This window comes from Anas acuta, chromosome 15 (genome assembly GCF_963932015.1).
Source record: "Anas acuta chromosome 15, bAnaAcu1.1, whole genome shotgun sequence".
Lineage (NCBI taxonomy): Eukaryota > Metazoa > Chordata > Aves > Anseriformes > Anatidae > Anas > Anas acuta.
The window spans coordinates 5,358,062-5,373,959 of record NC_088993.1 but is presented as its reverse complement, the minus strand read 5'-3'; the positions used below and the strand labels follow the sequence as shown (position 1 = coordinate 5,373,959).

The following is a 15,898-nucleotide window of genomic DNA, read 5'->3' as shown; positions in this document are numbered from 1 at the left end:
GGGGCTGGGCCTGACCCGGGCTGGGCCGCGTGGGGAGCGGCGGGGGCTGGGGAGGGCCGGGCCGGGCCGGGGCTGCCCGCGGGTTGTCCCCGTGTTGCGTGGCCGCCTCGTTCGTGTGGCGTGGGGAGGGGAGCGGGGGGTGACAAAAAGCGGGAGGAGGGAAGGGAGGGAGAAGGGAGGGGGGGAGAGAAAGCGAGCGGTCATACAGCACACCTCCAGGGGAAAGCCAGAAAACGGGGTGTTTTTTTTTTGTTTTTTTTGTTTTTTTTTTAACCTGCAAGACTTCAGGGAACAGTCTCAGGATCCATTCTGCAGGTGGGATTTGTGCAGATTTTAAGCACTGTGACCCCCCCCCGTCCCCAGGGGCAGCCGCAGGGGGAGCCGAGCGGTGCCCAGCAGGAGGTGGGAGCCTCCCCCCACCCGCAGCTCAGCTCCAGCCTGGGCTCTGATTTAGCAGAGACAGACACTTTCTGCTGCCTGTGCTCGTGTTATATGGGATTGGTTCTAAATACAAACCAACAAACAGCAGTGAACTGTAAGAATTATCGGATTCACGGGTAACCAGTGACAGGACCAGAGGGAATGGCCTCAAGTTGCACCAGGGGAGGTTCAGGTTGGAAACGAGGAGACATTTCTGCTCAGAAAGAGCAGTCAGGCGTTGGGACGGGTTGCCCAGGGAGGTGGGGGAGTCACCGTCCCTGGGGGTGTTCAAGGAGAGGCTGGACGTGGTGCTTGGGGACAGGGTTTAGTGGGTGACATTGGTGGTAGGGGATGGTTGGACCAGATGATCTTGGAGGGCTTTTCCAACCTTAATGATTCTGGGATGTAAACAGCTTCGTATTTCATTTCTGTGACTTCAGTTCTCCCTGTTTTCTTTGTTGTTTCTTGCACAGTAGTTTTAGATTAGATGTTAGGAAGAAATTTTTCACTGCTAGGGCAGTGAGGCACTGAACAGGCTGCCCAGAGCAGCTGTGGGTGCCCCATCCCTGGAGGTGTTCGAGGCCAGGCTGGAGGGGGCCTTGGCCAACCTGATCTGGTGGGTGGCATCCCTGCCATGGCAGGGGGTTGGAGTTAGGGGATCTTTAAGGCCCCTTCCAACCCCAGCCATTCTGGGATTCTATGATTTACTGTCTAATTGCTTGCTGGTTGGTTCTTCTCCAGTTCTACTTCTGTTTTTCAGTCTTAAAGAAATGCTGTATTAGTATGTCTGGCCCTTAAACACTGGGTTTATTTTTATGAAGCTTGGTCCTCATTGTTCTTGTTTGAAGGAGAAATTACTTTAAAGATAACATCATATAAAATGCTTCCCAGGAGAGCACAGTTTTATCCAATCAGTCCAACTTGTTAATATATGAATTTACAGATCTTGCTTCTGCCAATGGCCAGGGGAGAGGTGTGGTTAACCTTTGTAAGGTGCCTTGCTGAGTGCTGGTGGATCCGAGGTAATTAACACGTGCCCACTCACCATGCTCCAGCAGCAGACTGCTTTATTACACCAGTGTCTAGTGCTTGGTACCCAGTGTCAAGGAGCAGCTGGGAGGGTTTCTAGGAGCCAAGCACAGTGACAGGGCAGGCAGAGGCAGGGACTTGGCCAGAAGGGGGCCCATTCTCACAGCACCTGACAGGAGAGCAAAGCAGGACTGCTGAAGGGAACCACGCTTTGCCTAGAGTCCAGATTGCCAGAGAAGTCTGTGGTGATGGGGTAGATCCAAACTCTAGCCAGGAATTTAGGTGTGGATCGGGGTCAAGGTCTGGATCAATGAGGTGTGTGGCTGCAGCAGTGCTGCAACATAGCTCAGGCAGGCCAAGCATGAGATCTTCCGTTTAAAATAGCTCACAAGTGAGTGAGGAGAGAGCTTCCCTTGAAGCTTTTTTTTTTTTTTTTTTAATTTTTTCCTTTGTAACAGCTCTTATTGGTAAACAGTCCTTGAATGCAGCCAGCAAAAGTCTTTGATGTAGGAGGCATGTGTGCTCAAGGCCCTGACACCTTGGTGCTGTGAATGTACACCTCACTTTTTTGGGTGGGCCCAGCCCCGTTGGGGTGTTTCTGCCTTGTATGCGCAGGGTTCCTGGTCCCTTCCTACCATGGGACTCTCAGTGTTAGATCTGCAATCTGCCTGTGAGGTGTCCCTCGTTTGGAGAGTCCTGGAGAAGCACTGCAGCAAAGAGGATGTTTTTGTGTGTGCCCATTCCAAAGTGCTGGTCTCGTACATCACACTTTTTGTGGCTTGAAATGTGTTAGACAAGCACTGGAAGACGATGCCCATACAAAGTTCCCAAACTGAGGTCCTTGGGGCCCGCTGGCATGGAAGAACCATGCTTTTTAGAGAATTGGACCTAACACAAGGAGCTAATGTTACTGTTGTGATGTGGGTGGGTTGTGTGAGAGTCAAGAAAGATTCCTTTCTTGGGGTACTCACAATTCAGTCAGATCTTTCCCAGTTTTCCAGAGAATCCATGTTCTTGGATTTCTCAGTTGCTTTGGGGGAATGGATGTTAAGCACTTGGTAGCCTCAGTGCTGCTAGTAGTGCTGCACTGTACGCTTCATCAAATGTATAATAAATGGTTAAATTCTATTTTTTTGTCCTTTAAGGACATTTCATGGTACTGTTTTAGCTTCTAGAAGCACTTGGAGCTTTCTTTCACTTGAATGCCTGTCACGAGTTATTTAGAGGTGATACGAACACAGAACTTTTTGAGAGGAGACCCAGCCAGCAGTGTCTCACAGGATGTTTTTTATGGCACACTGTAACCTCTTTGTTGTTTCTCTTGATCTTTTTCTTGCATGCAGCAGAAGAGACGCAGCACACACCCAAGGTCCTGTGCTTCCGTGGGACTCCTTCTGAGAAGGAGCGAGAAGTGATGAGCTGCGCGCTTGGGATTTAGTGTCAAGATAGCCAAGGATTGGAAGAGCATGGAGAAAGCAGGTGAGCTCAAACTGTCCCTTCGGGGGAGGGTGAAATTTGGTTCTTTCCTCCAGATTTCCCATCTCGCAGCTTGTGGTTGGATCACCTCTCTGTGGCAGTACTTTTACAGAGGGAGTTGCAGTAGCAGTGGCATCCCCATAGTAGTAAACAGGTGTATTGATAGTAACATTCTTTTTCTTCCCTAGGCACAAAAGCTGGTGATGTGGAAGTACAACAAGGCAACGGGCAGGCTTCGGATGGTGTGGCATACAGGAAACAGTCTGACCAAATCTCTGAGGCAAACCCAACGTGGTCCATGTCACCTGACAACAACTTCCGATTTGATTTTACGCTTCCTGAGGCAGACCCAGAAGCCACTGGTGCACTTTTGGAAGCAGTCCCTGGTGCTGGTGGTGCTGAGCAGATACAAACCAGTGTAAGAGCCACTGAGCAGGAGAGCTGGAGTGGAGCTCTGCATTCTGTGGACTCTGGACATGAATCCAAATTTGCCTTCAACTTTGCCATCCCAGATGAAGCAGATGAAGATTGTCCTCTGGAGCCATTAGTTCCAGCAAGCCAACATACAGAGGGTATGGCAGATCACGAAGTGCTGGGTGGTGCATTGCCTGCTGAATCAGCAGAGGTGCTGCAGGTTACAGCCCTGCAGAAGCCTGAGTTGGCTCAAACTGCAGGTAGTCCACCCAAAGAGGACAAAAGCCACCCCACATTAAAGATCCCCAAACCAGAGAGTGCTCCTGGAGATAAGACAGTGATGGAGAAATCAGCATCAAATGGAGCTGCACAGAAGAAGAAAAAGAAGAAGAAACAAAAACCTTCTGCCAGTAAAAAGGAGACAGAAGAAACTGAAGTCATCAGGAAGACAAAGACAGAAGCTAATGGATGCCAGAATAAAGATGCATCCCACCAGGATGAGACTTTGCAGGTATTTAAATATTGATAAGATCCCATCGTTTATAAAGCCTTCAGTAAAAGAGACAGTTCGTGTCTGTGCAGAGTTTAACAATCAGAGTATTGACACGAGATGATATATGAAAGATGAGAATTACTGCTTGCTTGGAGCAGCTGATTTCTTCCCCTGCTAGTCAGTTAAGAACCCAATCAGTGCCAAGGAATGCAGTGTTCCTTTGTTTCAGACCTGTGCTGAAACAGTTGGTGTTTAGACTTGTGATAGCTAATCCTGGGAACCCGAGTGCCACATTTTCTTTAAAACAAAGCATGAAAATACTGCAGGTAATTGTCCTCAGTTAGTGCCAAGCTGGTGTCTGTGGGTGTTAAAGCAGGCACTGCACCCCCAGCTTCCGCACTGTCAGCTGTCACAAATTACATAACACAAACAGAAAAGTTGCTAGCTGGTGTAGACAGGGCTGTGGCAGGTCCCAGTGTGGACCTTCAGGGAACTTCAAGAAGGTTCCCACTGTGAAGCATGGCCCAGAAATAACTGAAGTTGCAATTTATGTGTAAACACACCATTAAGATCTTACGATCTGAACACATCCTGAGATTTCCTAATGTTCTGCTAAGGTTGAGGTCTCCATTTTATTTTTCTTTTCAGCATCAGTGTAGTTAACAATTAACAATGCCAGCTGGGCTATACTGACATACAAAATTGCAAAAGAATTGCTTTTGTTAATATTGTGGACTGAAGCTTTCCGTCCAAAGTATTGCTTACCAACAGCCTTACCAGTAAACAGTGCTGAGTATCAGAAAGGTAGGAGAAGATGATGTAAAGCCCTTCCCGTCCATTGAAGGAGATTGTTGTAAGGAAAAGAAGGAGATAACATGAGGGCTTTTGTGTTTACGTGTACAGAACAGTTAACAATTGCTTCAGACCTTGGGTGCAGCCCTGGTTCTCTCCCTTTCGCTGTTCAGTTAGCTCAGCAGGCTTTATGCGATAGGGCTTGGCTCCTTCCATCTTCATGGCCTTCAGCTCCCTAGTCTTCATGCAGTTCTGGCTGAGCAACCACAAAGGAGCTGAGGCATCAAGACTCAGCTTCTTATTTTGTCCATTACTTACTCTTTGATTTCAGGCAGGTTTTGGGGTAGTTTTTATTGTTGTTTTGTTTTGTTCATGCTTATTCCTCCCATCCGTAAGTTGAATTGACAGCTTCTTTTGTGTGAAAGGGCCTGGCCAGCTTTGCAGAAAACTGTCATCTGAATGGCAGCCAGGTGTTAAATCCATCAAACAAAGGCAAGGAGTTGCAACAAAACATTTGTCCAGTGCTTTAAGTTTACCCACTGAAAATGTAGGGAATAGGGAAAATGTATGGAAGCCTATAAAGTAATCACCAGAACCAGAAATTTTGGATAGTCCTGCCTTTATGCAGATTTTTGTGTGTGTGTAGCAACTGCTGCTGATTTTTGCATGGTTTGTCTCCTCATGCACACTATTCTGTGTTGGATAGCAGTCAGACGACCAGCTGTGGAAGGAGGTGGACTGGTGTGCGGAACAACTGGAGCTTGGCCTGAAGACGCAGAAATCCACTCCAAAGCAGGGTGAGCATTCAAGGGAACGGGTGATCTCCCCTGTGGGAGGGGTTGGCAGGCAGGAGCCATGCAGCAGGGGAGGCCCCGTGGAGTGTCTTAAACTGTGGGTTGTTTCTGCTTTGCACTGCTTCAGCCGAGGAGGCTCTCCGTGCAATCAAGACACTGCGCAATGACAAGGCTCCGCTGGTGAAGAAGCGTCAAGTCATGAGAACCCTTTTCGGAGACTACAGGAAGAAGATGGAGGAGGAGCGGTGCAAACAGCTGAAGCTCATGCAGGCAGGTAGGAACACTGGGCACACAGGGGGAAATGAAGAGGAAAGGACTTCACTCCTGCCCTCCACATAGCTCTGAAGAGTGGGAGCTCGCTGTATTAGATGACTAAACATAACTTCCCGCTGTTTTCTCCCCTCTTTAAGCTGCAAAATCTGCCAGGATCATGGAAGTGGAGGAAAGCATCCGCAACAAGAACTGCCAGGTCGTCAGGAAGCGCTCTGGAGTGTGTAGGAAAAGCCAAGATTCAGCAGGATCCCCTTCAGAGTCAAACGGGACACTTAATACAGGCTCATTCAGATTCACAGCTTCCCAAGAAGAGTTTCGCTTTAATTTCTTCTAGAAAGATTAAAGCTGTGGGTAGAAACTGTGCCAGATCTCCCATAAACTTAAAAAGGATGCTATGCAATAGAAAACGTTTTGCAAGAATCTCTGAATTTCCTGAGGAAAAGATTCTCTTTCAGTGTGCCTTTAGACAAAACAGATCTGCCAACCATGCATGGACCCCAAGCCTCAAATCTACGCAGCAGTCCTCTAGCCTCACACTGTAGAAAGGCATCTTTGCAAAGGTGCCTCTGGAAGGAATTGGTTTCCTTCCTGCAGAACTGACATTAACCTAAGAATGTCTTTTATACTGGGAGATTTTCCCGTTCTCCTGTTGCTTTTGAATAAAGCAGACCTTTTACAGCAGATGAGGAAGCAATCTGTACAAAAGGGAGTGCTCTGTAATGAAGATCCAGCTTCTGTGAGGAAAAAGGAGAAAAAGCGGAATAAGGGCACTGGATATCTGAGTGCTTCCGTGTAACATCTGTGTGAATGCAGCTCCTGGTAGTGAGGAAACACAGGGCAGGATGTGTAAATAATCACTGCCATCTACAGAGCACAAAAGTTCAGGATCCTGGGGGAAAATAAGTGAGAATCATCCTTGCTCATTCATCTGTTTAATTGACAGGTGTTGACTTAAAAAAGAACTGTAAATGCTGATTTAATCCAGTTTAGGGATGTCAGGGCAGTTGTTTCCAGACAGGGAACGATTTCTGTTTCTGCAATCAGGCTCTTGTCACTTAGGAAAGATGAACAATCGGTTCTTAAAAACAAAACAAAACAAAAAACCCCACCAACGTTACTTTGTAAGTAGCCCAGTTACAGGCAGCAGTGACTCAGAGGATAAATCAGCAGTATGCTAAACCTTGGGTGGCAGTGAAATGAACTGTGAGAGCCCAAAGGTTCTCTTGCATTTGATTTGTATTAAATTCTTGCTTTATGGACAGTGTGTCTCCAGTGTCTTGATACTGCTTCAGCTAATGAACCGATCTCCTGTGTTCATGCAGAAAATCTTCTCCACTCAGCCTAAATACGCTGAAGGAACAGAAGTTCTTTAAAAGGAAACATGGTATCAGGTGTCCCTAGGGTGCTGTGCTTTCCTTCCTTTTTATAGTCCAGTCAGTCATCCTGCATGAGAAGCAAGAAATAGAAGTGTAGGCAGATTCCAAGGTGTGCTGAGAGCTACAAAGATGGTGGAAAACATTTGCTGAGAAAGACCTCAAAAAATGATGCTGACTTAAAAAAATAAAATTACTAAACTCTGATGCAGCCACTTGCATCTGATACTTTTTTTCTTTTAAATATGTTACATATTGACTGCCTGGGCATAACAAGAAAGTGAACATGAGTAACTTTTCCAATGAGTAGAAACATGGAGAGAAGACTTAAATAAAACTGGAAATGAAGAGGTTAGCTGATTGTTTTACCTGCTAGAAAGCACTGCTGTTATTTTGACTGTGGAACATCACTATACAGTATTTTCTGGATTTTCAGGATTAAATATACAAAAGCTGAATTGTTTTCAAACGTTTAGTGTTCTCATTGCATTTTCTATAATTAAGCAGCATCCTGTGTACGACCTTGGAACTGCAACTGTTTCCTTACCTAGCTGGCTATGCAGAATATGTCTGGGAAATAGTTATTTTTCTCCTTTTTCTATATAAGGCTAGAGCTGTTAAAATATTATAAATTCCTGTGCTGTGGAAGGCTGCAGGAGTATTCTGGGAAGCATTCTTACACAATTGCCTTGTTCTACTTTTCTTTAGGCATTTGCTATTAGAATAGAAATACTAGTGAGATAGCCGTTTGGTGTAACTTAGTCCAGACAGTTTATCTCCAAAGAGGGCAGAAAAAAAAAAAGCATTCTAATATGTGTGAGGCTGCTGTGGTTCTTCAGAGCTCCTCACATAATGCTGGCTTGCAAAGCCAACCCACGTTGCTTTGTTGGAGGACTCAGAAGGCAAATGTTGATCAAAGCCCTGCATAGCCCTGAGTGCCGTGCTTGTCCTGTGCACTTGAGTGTAAGACCAGAAGTCAGCTGGGTCAGTTCCACAGGTGGGCTGTGTAAGCTTTGTAATGCTTGCTGCATCCCTGCTGCATTATCATTTGATTAACTTGAAAAGAAACAAACAACAGTATTAGAAGTTAAGAGATGCTGTTGGTGCTCTGTCAGCTCATTCCCCTTTGGAGAAGTCATAACACAGCCTTAATGACATTTAAAAATAAAATGTCTCCTCTTTTTAACATTGCTTTCTGTAGGATTTCGGTGACATTTGTGGTTTTCATAACATGTGGCTGGAGACATGGTCCATGCCCTAAGGCATTAGGAGTGTACAACAATGGGGGAGAAAGGAGAAGTCCTTATCTGCTTGGAGTTTTCTGTTCCAGTGTTCCCAGTTTAAGAAAACATAGCTCAGTTTTGGTAGAAAACGTGGCTTCATTCCGATTGCCTGTCTTTCTGCATCCCTCTCTGCAGCCTTACGCCGTGCACCTGAGGTCGGTGTGAAAGGGGTGGCTGCAGTTGTGGTGCCTGCCGTAGCTCCGTGGTGGCTGCCACCTACCCATGCTGTGACAATCCCGTAGCACAGCTGTTCCAGGCCCTGGCTTGTGGCCAGCAAAACCCTTACAAGCTCCTCCAGCACAGTCCTCAGGAAAAATGTAAAGATGAGGCAAACTGGGAGTGTAAAGTACGGCAGTGCGATCAGTGAGGCCATGAGATGACAAGATGCTGTAATTTTTCTCAGACCATTCCTTCTCCTCACCAAAGCAAAGGAAAGGTCTCACTTTTGGGAACAAATTGTGGTGGTGTTTCTGTGGCAGGTTGAGACCAAGAATGTCGACACACCAAGGCAGCAGAAATCTGGGCGTGATCTCTGCTCCTTTTAGGCTTGGCATCCTCATCTGTAAAAAGATCCGTCGGCAAAGGTTAGGAAATGCAATCCCCTTCCATACAGACCCTGCCTCTGGTGGGCCGAGTCACTGGGAGCAGCCTACAAAGGCTCTCCAAGAGATCCCCACAACGTTCAGCTGAAATCGTCCCAGTCCTGAGACTCCCTCTCCCAAGGCCAGCGAAGACAGAAGGAAGCCAACAGAACTTGTCCCACCGAATCTGTAACTCGAGTGCCCGATAGCTCCTTCCGACAAGTTTTTTGAAGAGTGCTGGGGGTGGACTGTGGAACCAGCATCTAATGACCCCCAAAGGATAAAATATTCTGTTATCTTACTGAGGGGAGGAAAAGAATCAATCAGACCTTATTTTTGCTTTGAATTAGAAAGAAGGAAACCTTACCATTTCAAGCAAGACAAGAATTCAAACTGTAAAAGAAGGGAAGATTTCTGAAGAGTGATAAGCACCTGACCTGCAGTTTCTTAACAAAAGCAAGGAGAAATACTGCAATAAGATCATACGGAGCAGTGACAGATCTTTCTGCTGAAGCTATTTTACTCCAAGCACAAAGCTGCTTTATCTGCTTTGCTTAAAAGTGTTTTGCTGTTGGCTGTGCTGCTTTCATATTTAGAACTGAAGGAAAGTTTGCGAGCCACGCTGCTTTAGAAAACTTTGCCATTAAATTGCCACAGTGCTTTAATTACTGGCAGCAGTTCTTTCCTGTGGTTACTGAGAACTCTAAAGGAGTGACCATCTGCTGCGTTTGGCACGTCCGCCTGTTTCCCTTTGAGTGCATCCACAGGCGCTAGCCCCTGCGTGTCCCACCGCCACGATGGAAGAAGTCTGGGTTGTGTACCTGTGCCTGATCTTGCTTATCGTGGTGCTTCTGCTGATGAGGCATAACCCGCATTTGGAGGAGGCCAAGAAGGAGAGGGAAAGCAAAAGCCCTCCACCATCCTCTTCCTTTTTACCCAGTAATGTTGGCAAGCAACTGGAGCACACCCAGGAAGAGCTGGAGCACTATCTGGAGAGGCTAACCCACGTCTTGTTTGACTCAGAAGCCAGGAAAAGGGACGGCCACCATGACCAGAAATCCCACCACCATCAGCACAGAAGCGCTGATGCTAGGTCTGAACCTAAGGAGCACTCAGGAAAGGAGGCAGTGCACTCGCAGTATCTGTCGAGCCATACAAGGGTTCAGGTATGAGGCCCATAAAAACCTCCAGACCCAGCCGGACTCAGAGCTCCTGGCTGAGGTAGCAAGGTCTGCTGAAATGCGTAGCGCATGAATTTGGATGGGGAGGAGGTGGGGGGGAAGCCTCGCTGGTTTGAAGTACAATAATTCATATTTTTGCACTGTGTATTTCAACACGAAGCAGCACTGGGATATATCTGTATGTGGCACAGCTTGTAAGGACGTTGCATGTGTCAGACGTTAATTAGCAGCTATGCACGTGTGTGTACCAATACGTAGATTACATTCCCTCCTGTGTTAACAGAAACAGCTTTCATTCCTTATTTTAAGAAATTATTAGGCAAATTTCCAGCTGTTTATCATCCTCTTTTCCCACCTACAGTGGTGTTTTGCCACTTTGCTCAGCTAAGGATGTGGCCCAGCAGGGCACTGGAGCTCTGCACACACCTGTCCTAGCCCGTGGGGAACACATGCTATTGAGCCACTGGAAAGCCTTGGGTAATTTTTCCTCTTTGCGTGAAGATCGTGCGCATTGTACTCTGAAAACACGAACGTTGCTATTGGCAACCTGCAAATTTCTGTTCCTTGGCCAAGACACTTGTTTTAGGGAATGGAACAAGATGCATGCCTTTATATTTTTATCTTTCTCCTCATTGCAATACATCAGATTGTGCCCTTGAGATGACAGAGTTTCATGGCAGCTATGCAAGGCTGTGTTACTTTATGCTAGCAGCTGTTTGTATTCTTCACCCTTGAGACACATACCTTGCAGTGCCCACACCCCCCTCTGCCAGGGAGCACGTTCTGGGGCTAGGTGGGAACTGCAGGATGAAGACTTCACCTTAGAGGGGAGAGTCAGCCCTTGATGTGGGTAACTGCACCTTGCCAAAGAACCAAGAGACAGGTTTCTTTTCTTAGGTGTTGCTATAAGCAGCCTTTTTGGTGAGCCAGGCAGCTTCCTGAGAGAGTCCATTACGACTTTGTAGTCTTCAAGCACAGTCTGAGCTATTTGGAGGAATCAGTAGGTCCCGCTGGAGGGAGAGGGGCAAATATACAAACTGTGAGACTTGCGCAAAATACACGGGCAGAGGAACTAATTCAAGTGGTTATTTACTTACGGGCACATTTCATTTACTGAAGAAAGTGCTATTAGTTTTAAATCTATTGCAGATCAGAAAATAGTCATATATTTTTTCATATAAAAGTGCATCATGTTGCAAAATAACATTATTTTTTTTCTGTTTGTTTGTTTGTTTTTTTCCTAGTATGATTAAAGATGATTGTAGAATACAAATCACAGAGTGAGGGCTGTGGTCACCGTTTCTGTACAGGTTAAATAGTGCTGTTTAGCTTCAGTGAACATGAAGGTCTTTGGGTAGACCTGTGCGGTGTCAAGAGTTGGACTTGATGATCCTTAAGGGTCCCTTCCAACTCAGGATATTCTATGATTCTATGAACATCTCTTTTTCTTTCACTGTAAGTGTACTTATTCCACAGACTTGATGCAGCAGAGGATCCTCCTCTGGACAGTCAATAGCTTTAATATAGCTTAATTAGCTTAATATAAACACTGCCATTACATGAAAAGAATATGGAGCATGTAGAAGCAAAGTAACAAATTACCTTGTGTTGTTCCCCATATTGTGTTTTGGAAGCAATAAGGAAGAAGTCCCACCCTGAACAAACACTTACCAGTAGGTTGTCCAGAACGAAAGGCCCGTTTCTGTTCCTGCTGAGGTAAAACGGAAAGCTTCTCAACTTTGCTTGGAACAGCGCCGGTGCCAAGACTGCCGGGGTTTCTGTACTGGTCATGCCAAGTATGAATGTCAGGACAGGTTCAGGAGCTGTGTCTGAGGAAGCACGTTTACACGAGTGCATGGCCTGATGGAGGTGCAATCAGCTCAGAATGGGATCTGTGTGCATGGGAATGTGTGTGTGTGTGTACGAAGGCTTTTGGGGCCCTCTCACAGGTCAAAGTTGATGTTTTTGCTCAGGAAGGGGATTCAGCATTCTCTTTCTTAGCATTTTGTGTCTCTTTCAAAGTGAGTGTAGCTTGTTGGAAGGTGCCAAGTTAGGATCTCTGGAAAAGGAACTCCTCGGTGTTGTCTAGCAGAGGCAGGATGGCTTGCAGCAAAAGCTGCTTCCAAAATATCAGTCTCAAGCAGTCACATCCAGGATTTCTGCTTGCTTTACCTGCCCGGTTCTGAGAAGCCTTCAGGTCTGCTGGTGCTGCTGTGTGGAGGGACTGATACCACACCCTGCTGTGATGGAGGCAGAGAAAACACAACCTAGCTGGAGCAGGAGACCCCAGACAGCAGCACGCAGGAGCAAATCTGGAAATTCAGAATAATGTGACCAGTACTGGCAAGAGGCCTTGCAGATTTCTGGGGTGTATCAGACTTATTAAATGCACTCTGGATCAAGTCACAGACGGTCAGCTATCAGTGTTGACACTTCGATTATCTCATCTTCTACTGGAGACAGCTGTTCTGCCTTACAAATAGGTGTTGAAAAGGAGCTGGTGTTTTTTTTTTGTGTGTGTGATTTGTGTTTTTTTCATTTGTTTGGGGTTTTTGTCTTTCATTGCACTCATCTAAGCACTCTCCTAGCAAGTTAGAATCCATGTTTTCTTATTATTTTCTATTTGTTTTTACTTATGAATATCTTGAATTATAAAAAAATCATTTTCAGATTTCCCTTCATTTCCCACTGATTCCCTGTTCTCATGGGAACTGAGCACTTCGCTCATTACAGCCAGAACAGAAGCAAGTGAATGTACTCAGAAGTGACACTAAGAAGTGCAGGAGGATAAGACGGGTAAAGGCGGTAGGTGAAACAGAGCAATAAGCAGAATATTTAGGAAAAGATATACTCAGAGGGTTTATTGCTTCATTAAACGAAATCAGAGTGGGGTTATTCTCAGGTTGTTTTCAGAAGCAATGAAAAATTAGTGGTGACAGATGGCAAAGAGGCGTGGGCTTCCTACATACTGGAAAAATAGATTGCCAGCCAATCTATGGTGCCATGGGTGGTGGAGCACATGTTCATGTTAGGACAAGGCAGGAGCTGGCAATCTTTTAGCATCGCCATAGATTTAGAAAACCCACAGTGCCATCTTTGAGCCACACAGTGGTGAAGGTTTTTATTTATAGAGCTGAAATCCTCTCAAGGCCTGCCATTGTGCTGCGTTCTAGATACATCTGTGTCATTTTTTTTCAGCTTGTAGGAAGAGAGGATAGCTGTCATTAGACTTCTGGTGCCCCTGGTATGCATAGTCCCTTGCGGCACCACGGGAATAGATGAGGCCGGGAGGGATGTCCAGCAGCCAGCCTGGTCAGCTAGACCTCGTTGCCCAGGATTGCGTCCAGGCAGAGTTTTAATAATTCTGTCTAGATAAATCCTCTACGTACATATGTACGTCCTCTAACACAGTAACATTTGAACATTTATATACAAAATCAAACAAAAACAGACATTTCTTTTGAAGTCTCTGCTTCTACCCATGTTCTCCTTCATCTCTGTATTGCGTTTCTCTATCTCTCCATCTCATAATTCTCTAGCATACACCGTAACCCCTGCCAAGTCCTTAGGCAGATATCAGGATGTGTATCTGAAAACAGAAGTTTCTCACTGTGCTTCAGCCCTGACTTTTAGTCGGGTACATTCCAAGTAGCACATGAGATATGGTAAACTTCTCAGTTTCTCTTTAACATAGGAATGCAGTTCTGCCCTGCTTTTCCTTGCTGATAAGGAAGCCAAGATGTCCCAGCAAGATGATGAGAGGTTCAGTAGCTTTCAAGCTTATCATCTGTAGGCTTTTATTTATTTACAGGTACAGAATTTCCTTCTCCTTGAATCACTTTCCCTATCCTGGCAGCTGGTGACATTTAAGTAACAGCTATATTTGTAGTCTAGCAGATTAGGATTTTTTAACTTGCAAGATTTAACTTCCAGTTGGCTGAAAAATCAATTGTGGCATAGCTTCCATGTCATCCACAAGCTCTGCAAGAATCTAGCGTGTTCCAGCAGTTTGTAATGTGAGCCAGCAATCAGCAGGGTAGATGTGCATGGATCTGCCCCATATATTACAAGAGCAGGACTGATGGAGACTGAAAAGGAGAAGAAATTTGTTTAATCATTTGCGCTTTTTTAGCTTGTAGGAGGTTTTGTGGACTGGTTGGCTGGGAGGTGGCAGAAAAATATTCAGAGAATAAGTCAATATCGTCATCCTGCACTCATCCCCATTTTTAGGCTTGTTGAATGATTTCTAGTGTCAGTAGTGGATGTAAAATTCATGTTAAAGAAGGTAAATGGAGGGGTACAAAATGACAAATTAGCAGGATTATTAGAATGGCAGAGGGCCGAAATGTACATTCTTCTGTGGAACTTTGCTCTTGAAAGACTGTCCAGGCTTGAAGTTTCCAGGAGCTCTGCCCCAGATTTTGAGGACTTTGTGCAAGTGTGTTTCAGCATTTGGGTTATTTGTAAGCTGACTGTATTGCGTAGGTTTTACATTCGGCATCGCCATCACGCCTTGTGATGAGGCATCTTTAGCTGCGTGGCACTTACTCATACAGCTGGGTGAGCCAGGATGACTAAAGCGGCTGTGATCAACTTGAGAAGATATTTGGTTCTTTGGGGAAAGGAGGAGGGAGAGTTGATGTTATTCGAGGGAAAACCGATGAATGTTGGCACAGTCTTGCCAACTGTTGGCATTTCCTTTCCTGGCTATTCAAATTAGGCACTGTTGGTGAGAACAGGCAGACTGTGGAGATACTGCCGGAGTTTCATTCTCAGCCATGAAATGTCACTACCTGTTTTGCTACCTAAATTTTACTATTACTGCCTGTTTACTCTTTCACTGCTATGGTTAGGAAGGTCACACCTTAAGCACCTTGGTCATATCTGCTGCATCAAATCTGGGTATCATTTCAATACCTCTGTCCTTTGTTTCTAGTTGTCGTCCTTTGTAGTGAGTTTTACAGACCTCCAAGAGGCACAGGGAAGGTAACCGGTGGCAGCAGCAGAAGAAAATGACCATAAACAGGCAAGCAAGCTCTTACTTGATAAAATCAGTATGGTTTCATCCTCACAGTTAGCCATGACTATCAGTGCTCCCGTGCTGGTTCTCAGATCGGCACGTCAGTTTGTCCTCCAAGTTTGCTTGGAGTGTCGGTGTCCCAGCCCTTGACAGATAGGAGTCTCTTTAACTGCAAGGAAATTTCGACCGCGGTGTTCTCTCTGTACTCCACTCAAAGCGTTACCATATCTGGAACAGTACCCGTGCCAGCCTCTTAAGGTGAGCAGAAGTGACCTCAGGGGTATTCACGCTATCTAACCTCAGACATTTAATTTAGGTGCCCTGAGAGAGAGAGGTGTGATTTGGAGCACTGAAGTTAGGAGCAAAAATAAAATGCCTAACGTAGCCTGGATTAAGGGTGTGATTTACCATGTTCCAACTCCCTTGCCCCTAGCCTGCACCACTCTGATAATTCATGACATTGCCAATGAAAAATAAGATTTGTGAGTGCAGACTTGCAGCTTTGGAGTAGCAAAGTGCCATGGTGCCATGCCTGTGAGCACTTTTAAGAGGCTGAGCCTAAATCGTTAACTTGTCTAACTTAAGACATAAATGGCAGGAGAAATCCTGAGCTCAAACTTAGGTGCCTACAAGTTGGATGTCTGAAGTCTGAGCTAATTAACTATTGCTTCCTCTGTAGACAAGGAGAGAAATGGGCATTCTCGGGGTGACTTATTTTGTGGCTCAGCATTTCGGCTCAGATGGATTGCCCTATCTGGGCAGTGAGTCC

At 45.7% G+C, this 15,898-nt stretch overlaps 2 protein-coding genes across 4 annotated transcripts in view; both read left to right on the top strand.

The window, feature by feature from the left end:
• Nucleotides 1-292: 292 nt before the first annotated feature.
• C15H8orf33 (chromosome 15 C8orf33 homolog) lies at nucleotides 293-9,323 on the top strand. Of its 2 annotated transcripts, none has more exons than XM_068699272.1 (6): nucleotides 293-315; nucleotides 2,793-2,928; nucleotides 3,114-3,850; nucleotides 5,331-5,421; nucleotides 5,546-5,692; nucleotides 5,829-9,323. In XM_068699272.1, exons 2-6 carry the CDS (start codon nucleotides 2,916-2,918, stop codon nucleotides 6,023-6,025), a joined length of 1,185 nt encoding a protein of 394 aa, XP_068555373.1. In that variant the 5' UTR covers nucleotides 293-315; nucleotides 2,793-2,915; the 3' UTR covers nucleotides 6,026-9,323. The 2 variants fall into 2 exon arrangements, with proteins under 2 accessions (XP_068555373.1, XP_068555374.1); XM_068699273.1 differs by lacking the exon at nucleotides 293-315 and adding an exon at nucleotides 339-535.
• Nucleotides 9,027-15,898, top strand: part of LOC137864788 (uncharacterized) — a 22,406-nt gene continuing 15,534 nt past the window's right edge. Inside the window, exon 1 of one of the 2 annotated variants that reach the window (XM_068699279.1) lies at nucleotides 9,027-10,094. In XM_068699279.1, the coding sequence (XP_068555380.1) occupies nucleotides 9,726-10,094 (369 nt within the window). In that variant the 5' untranslated portion in view covers nucleotides 9,027-9,725. The remainder of the gene's footprint in view (nucleotides 10,095-15,898) is intronic. The other variant, XM_068699278.1, reaches the window with a different exon arrangement.

Coding starts and splice junctions, on each gene's coding strand:
- C15H8orf33 (XM_068699272.1), top strand. Junction 5,422..5,545: donor GAAATCCACTCCAAAGCAGG/GTGAGCATTCAA, acceptor GCACTGCTTCAG/CCGAGGAGGCTCTCCGTGCA. Junction 5,693..5,828: donor GCTGAAGCTCATGCAGGCAG/GTAGGAACACTG, acceptor CCCCTCTTTAAG/CTGCAAAATCTGCCAGGATC.